This window comes from Scomber japonicus, chromosome 3 (assembly GCF_027409825.1).
Source record: "Scomber japonicus isolate fScoJap1 chromosome 3, fScoJap1.pri, whole genome shotgun sequence".
In the NCBI taxonomy this organism is placed as follows: Eukaryota; Metazoa; Chordata; class Actinopteri; order Scombriformes; family Scombridae; genus Scomber; species Scomber japonicus.
The window spans coordinates 30,857,499-30,863,850 of NC_070580.1; the positions used below are offsets into that span (position 1 = coordinate 30,857,499).

Consider the following 6,352-nt stretch of genomic DNA (forward strand, 5'->3'; position numbering starts at 1 on the left):
ATCTGTTCCCTCTTGTGCACAAGCTGTCAAAATAATAAAGTAAAATAATTACAACCCAGTGGGGCTCTGCAACATCAGTGACATAAGACATGTCTGTTATGTGACAAAGAAACTTATTGCACTTGTATTCATCTCTTTTTATTACTTTATAACAACTATAGGTTAATTATCTGAAGTGTTTACTTCACAGTCCAGCCTGCAGGTGTGCCGTTACATCGTCACACTGTGGAACATGAAATAGTTCAATAAACACCTGCGTCTGACTACGAAATGACAAAGAGGCCAAAAACATGTCTGCGCCCTGGGAGGTTAGATAATGGTTGATACTTTTTCATAGGATCATGATATGGTTATACACGGTCATTGACAACCTACAACGCCACTGTTTGTCACCACACCACATAAAAACACACCTGCTCATGTGAGGTGTTATCTATGCATCAGATGGGTATGTTCAGTATGTATATTCCTCATTCCATAACTGTGTGGGCATCGGGTGACGTTGGACTTTTCGATCAGTGTGTTCAAGGTTTGCCAACTGACAAGAGGTCACATAAAGTAAGGAATACTGGGAACACTTGGATTACTGGACCGCTGGTACACTGCTGCGTCACCTTCTGCTGATTCCACATTATAAAGAAGAATTTTAGAGGAACTTTGAGAGAAAATTCAAGACTGAAGAACTTCTTCTATTTGCTGTGTTTTCTGCTTCAAACGGAGTTAAAATGTTTTCTCAATCAGAAAACGATCTCTCCTGTCCCGTCTGTCATGACATCTTTAAAGATCCAGTTGTCCTGGCATGCAGCCACAGCTTCTGTAAAGTCTGTCTGAAGAACTGGTGGAGGGAGAAACAAGAGAGTGAGTGTCCAACCTGTAGGAGAAGAACATCTAAGTCTGACCCACCTGTCAGTTTAGCATTAAAGAACCTGTGTGAGGCTTTCTTACAGCAGAGAGATCAGAGATCTTCATCAGGGTCTGAGCCTGTCTGCAGTCTGCACTCTGAGAAATTCAAACTCTTCTGTCTGAACCATAAGCAGCCAGTTTGTGTTGTTTGCAGGGATTCAATAGCACACAAAGACCACAGATTCAGACCCATTGATGAAGCTGAACAGGATCACAAAGACGAGCTCCAGAAATCCCTGAAGCCCTTACAGGAGAAACTGAAGCTCTGTAAAGAAGTTAAAGGAAACTGTGATCAAACAGCAGACTACAATAAGGTCCATGCCAGAGACACAGAGAGGCAGATTAAGGAGCAGTTTAAGAAGCTTCATCAGTTTTTAAAAGAGGAAGAGGAGGCCAGGATCTCTGCTCTGAGGGAGGAAGAGAAGCAGAAGAGTCAGATGATGAAGGAAAAGATTGAGGGTCTGAGAAGAGAGATAGCAGCTCTTTCAGACACAATCAGAGCCACACAGGAGGAACTGAGACTTGAAGGTATCTCATTCCTGCAGAACTACAAGGCTGCAGTGGAAAGAGTCCAGCAGCGCCTCCTGCTGGATGATCCAGAGCTGGTCTCAGGAGCTCTGATAGATGTGGCCAAACACCTAGGAAACCTGACCTTCAACATCTGGAACAAGATGAAGGAGATGGTCTCCTACACTCCTGTGATTCTGGATCCAAACACTGCTCATCCAAGACTCTACCTCTCTGAAGATCTGACCAGTGTGAGACGTGGAGAGAGACAGAAGCTTCCTGAAAACCCAGAGCGGTTTGATCGTCACCACTGTGTCCTGGGTTCTCAGGGATTTAACTCAGGGACTCACAGCTGGGATGTGGAGGTCAGAGATGATCAAAATTGGTGTGTAGGTGTTTTAAATGAATCTGCTGGACACAAGGGACAATTACAGGCTGGATTCTGGGAAGTGTGTTTCCTTAATGGAGAATACTCAGCAGCCTCTCCGTCACTCTCTGATAAAGTCCTCTCAGTGAAGAAGAAGCTGCAGAGGATCAGAGTTCGTCTGAACTATAACAAAGGAAAACTGTCTTTCTGTGATCCTGATACTGACACACACATATACACCTTCATACACACTTTCACTGAGAAGCTGTTTCCTTACATTGACACTTTGAGTGAATTCCCAATGAAGACATTACCAGTTACAGTCTCTGTAACAACGGATCAGCACACAGTCCGTTCGTCTAAAGGTTTGTGGCCTTCAGCAAGCCTTCGCAGAGACATAGAGAAAAGACCCATAATGAGAAGAAATCGGGAAAAAGACAGAGGAGAGAAGTTGAAAAGCATACCTGATGACCTGATCTGAATGTCTCCAGTATCTGGTACACCATCACTATGAGAAAGTCAGAGGCCCAAAGGAGAAACATTATTGAGGATAAATCAGCAAGAGGAGAATGAGGTATTGATTTAAAGAGATCATTTGAAATGTGAGTATAGAAAATGATGAAAAAAACAAAAACTAAATCAGTATTTAACCCTGAATCATCTATTCATGATTGCATTATGACTATGAAAGTATATTATTTTTTTCTACGATTGTGTTGATATAATAATACTGTATATATACTAATTGTACAATACATGTTTAAAGGTTTTTTTCTGTCAAGGAAGCAGAATGTCAGAAGAAATGATTGTATTTTTTTTCTTTCTGTCAGGCAATTTCTGTTTTTTGTTTTGAATTTAATCCTGTACTGTTAGATTGCAAGTGTGTTCAATTTCAAATAGATTGAGTCTTAATGATAATGCGTCCCAAAAACATGTATGGGCCCTCGGAGGTTAGTCCCAATATTCCCATCACTACAATGCCACTGTTTGTCACCACACCACACAAAAAAACACCTGCTCACATGAGGTATTATCTCATGCATCAGATGGGTATGTACAGTATGTGTATTCCTCATTCCAAGATCTGACCAGTGTGAGATGTGGAGACAGACAGAAGAACAATACAATAAAGTGTGCAAAAAGCAAAGGGCTCTGAATACTTCCTGAATCCACTATTATCTGTACATCATTGGGATTTAGGCTTGTTTTGTTATTGTTTCATTGTGATTCTAGATCAATTTATATATTATTATCAGAGGCTTTAATAACGTTTTAGATACAAGAAATAGGTAGTTGAATTATTTATTCAGCCAACACTAGTTTAAATGTAATGTTAAAAATGTGAAATTTCAAAACTGCAAATAAAACCAATATTAACTTTTTTTGATTTCTTGAGACCTCTCCCCATGTCTGCTCCCAAGATGCTTAGTTTCACTGTTCCCCTCACTGCAATGTCTCTCTTCACCACTACGCGTTGATGTAATGGCATTTAACTGAAGCGTAGTCATGTGCATCAAATGGGTGTATTCAGTATGTGGGCACTGTGGGCATCATGTGACACTGGTCATATAGCAACGCTGCACTTCTTGTTCAGTGTATTGAAGATTCGCTAACAGACCAAATTCGGAAATGCCACAGAAAGAGGTCACATAAAGGAGGGAATTCTGGGAACACTGGAAACACTGGGATTACTGGACAACTGGAATACTGCCTGTTCAACCTTCTGCTGATTTTACATTATAAAGAAAAGTTTTAGAGGAGTTATGAAGCAAAAGTAACTTTAATAGAACTTTTGAGACTGAAGAACTTCCTCTATTTGCTGTGTTTTCTGCTTCAAACGGAGTTAAAATGTTTTCTCAATCAGAAAACGATCTCTCCTGTTCGGTCTGTCATGACATCTTTAAAGATCCAGTTGTCCTGATATGCAGCCACAGCTTCTGTAAAGTCTGTCTGAAGAACTGGTGGAGAGAGAAACAAACTCGGGAATGTCCCGTTTGTATGGAAAAACATTTGAGTGATCCGCCTCGTAACTTGGCATTAAAGAATCTGTGTGAGGCTTTCTTACAGGAGAGAGATCAGAGATCTTCATCAGGGTCTGAGCCTCTCTGCAGTCTGCACTATGAGAAAATCAAACTCTTCTGTCTGGATCATCAGCAGCCAGTCTGTCTCATTTGCAGAGATTCAATAGCACACAAACACCACAGATTCAGACCCATTGATGAAGCTGGAAAGGAGCACAAAGAGGAGCTCCAGAAATCCCTGAAGCCCTTACAGGACAAACTGAAGCTCTTTGAAGAAGTTAAAGGAAACTGTGATCAAACAGCAGACTACATTAAGGTCCAGGCCAGAGACACAGAGAGGCAGATTAAGGAGCAGTTCAAGAAGCTTCACCAGTTTCTACAAGAAGAAGAGGAGGCCAGGATCTCTGCTCTGAGGGAGGAAGAGGAGCAGAAGAGTCAGATGATGAAGAGGAAGATTGAGACTCTGTGCAAAGAGACAGCAGCTCTTTCAGACACAATCAGAACCACAGAGGAGGAACTGAAAGCTGAAGACGTTTCATTTCTGCAGAATTACAAGGCTGCAGTGGAAACAGTCCAGCAGCGCCTCCTGCTGGTTGATCCAGAGCTGGTCTCAGGAGCTCTGATAGATGTGGCCAAACACCTGGGCAACCTGACCTACAACGTCTGGACTAAGATGAAGGAGGTGGTCTCCTACACTCCTGTGATACTGGATCCAAACACTGCTCATTCAAGACTCTACCTCTCTGAAGATCTGACCAGTGTGAGATGTGGAGAGAGACAGAAACTTCCTGAAAATACAGAGAGGTTTTATCATCACCACTGTGTCCGGGGCTCTCAGGGATTTAATTCAGGGACTCACAGCTGGGATGTGGAGGTCACAGATGATCAATTCTGGTGTGTGGGTGTGGTAAATGAATCTGCTAGAAACAAGGTAAAAATACTGACTGGATACTGGGAAGTGTGTTTCATTAATGGAAAATACACAGCAGTCTCTCGAGTACTCTCTGATAAAATCCTCGCAGTGAAGACGAAGCTGCAGAGGATCAGAGTTCATCTGGACTACAACAGAGGAAAACTGTATTTCTTTGATCCTGATACTGACACACACATACACACCTTCACACTCACTTTCACTAAGAAGCTGTTTCCTTACATTGGCACCATGAATGCACTTCCACTGAAGATATTACCAGTTCGAGTCTCTTTAACAATGGAGCAACACACAGTCTCAGTTCCTCCACCTAAAGGTTTGTTGTCTGCTCTCTTCAGGTTCTAGGTGGACATACCATGTTTTATTTTCAGGTTAAGTGCGGCTGCTTAGAAATACCATCATTCAGCATCTCAGTTGTCAAAGAAACCAGAGAAACTTGCATTAATGCTACATTCAAGAAGGAGAGAGAGAGAAAAGACCCATAATCAGGAAAAGATGATTATTTGAAATGCTAGGAGTACTACACAAAATGATTACCAGAAAGAATATATAATCAGCATATAACCCTGAAATGTAATTATCTAGTCATGATTGTATCATGACTGAATGAAAATATTAAATTACTTTCTATGATTATGTTGATTAAGGTTGAAATAATGATACTGTATATGTATTTATATTGGAAATAATCATTAGTTGCAGACTTACTTTTTCTACATTGTATATTTCTTTTCATTTTGGTGAATCTACACAAGGAAAAATCATGTATTTCCTGTTTACACTGTAACCATGGATACACAAACAACAGTTACTGGATTATTGTTGACACTGAAGAAAAATACAAATTTGACGATTATGCAGCAAGAGCTGAAGATAGAGTCTTTTGGTTTTGGTTTTATCACTTCGTAAATATGGGTTATTGATTGTAAATTCATGTGTAATGAGCATCCTTATAAAATTAAATCAACAATACAATAAAGTGTGCAAAAAGCAAAAGGCTCTGAATACTTCCTGAATCCACTGTTATCTGTACATTATTGGGATTTAGGCTTGTTTTGTTATAGTTTCATTGTGATTCTAGATCAATTTATATATTATTATCAGAGGCTTTAATAATGTTTTAAATACAAGGAATAGGTAGTTGAATTATTTATTGAGCCAACACTAGTTTAAATATAATGTTAAAAATGTGAAATTTCAAAATTTCAAATAAAATCAATATTAACTTTTTTTGATTTCTTGAGACTTCTCACCATGTCTGCTCCCAAGATGCTTAGTTTCACTGTTCCCCTCACTGCAATTCCTCTTTTCTACACCACGCTTTGATATGATGACATTTAAATGAAGCGTAGTCATGTGCATCAAATGGGTGTATTCAGTATGTGGGCACTGTGGGCATCATGTGACACTGGTCATATAGCAACGCTGCACTTCTTGTTCAGTGTATTGAAGATTCACTAACAGACCAAATTCGGAAATGCCACAGAAAGAGGTCACATAAAGGAGGGAATACTGGGAACACGGGAAACTCTGGGATTACTGGATTACTGGACAACTGGAATACTGCCTGTTCAACCTTCTGCTGATTTTACATTATAAAGAAAAGTTTTAGAGGAGTTATGA

The 6,352-nt window shown here is 40.1% G+C and overlaps 2 protein-coding genes across 2 annotated transcripts; both read left to right on the forward strand.

Annotated features, from left to right (window-relative positions):
* The first annotated feature begins 725 nt into the window (after nucleotides 1-725).
* LOC128355335 (nuclear factor 7, ovary-like) lies at nucleotides 726-2,258 on the forward strand. The gene has a single exon (XM_053315580.1). It carries the CDS (start codon nucleotides 726-728, stop codon nucleotides 2,256-2,258), a length of 1,533 nt encoding a protein of 510 aa, XP_053171555.1.
* A 436-nt stretch (nucleotides 2,259-2,694) lies between these two features.
* Nucleotides 2,695-5,074, forward strand: LOC128355336 (E3 ubiquitin-protein ligase TRIM39-like). The gene is made up of 2 exons (XM_053315581.1): nucleotides 2,695-2,827; nucleotides 3,621-5,074. Exons 1-2 carry the CDS (start codon nucleotides 2,695-2,697, stop codon nucleotides 5,072-5,074), a joined length of 1,587 nt encoding a protein of 528 aa, XP_053171556.1.
* The last annotated feature ends 1,278 nt before the right edge of the window (nucleotides 5,075-6,352 follow it).

Excerpts from the sequence above, each read along its gene's own strand:
- LOC128355335 (XM_053315580.1), top strand. The coding sequence starts at position 726 with ATGTTTTCTCAATCAGAAAACGATCTCTCCTGTCCCGTCTGTCATGAC.
- LOC128355336 (XM_053315581.1), top strand. The coding sequence starts at position 2,695 with ATGCGTCCCAAAAACATGTATGGGCCCTCGGAGGTTAGTCCCAATATT. Across the intron at positions 2,828-3,620 it reads TTATCTCATGCATCAGATGG|TTAAAATGTTTTCTCAATCA; the intron begins GTATGTACAGTA and ends CTTCAAACGGAG.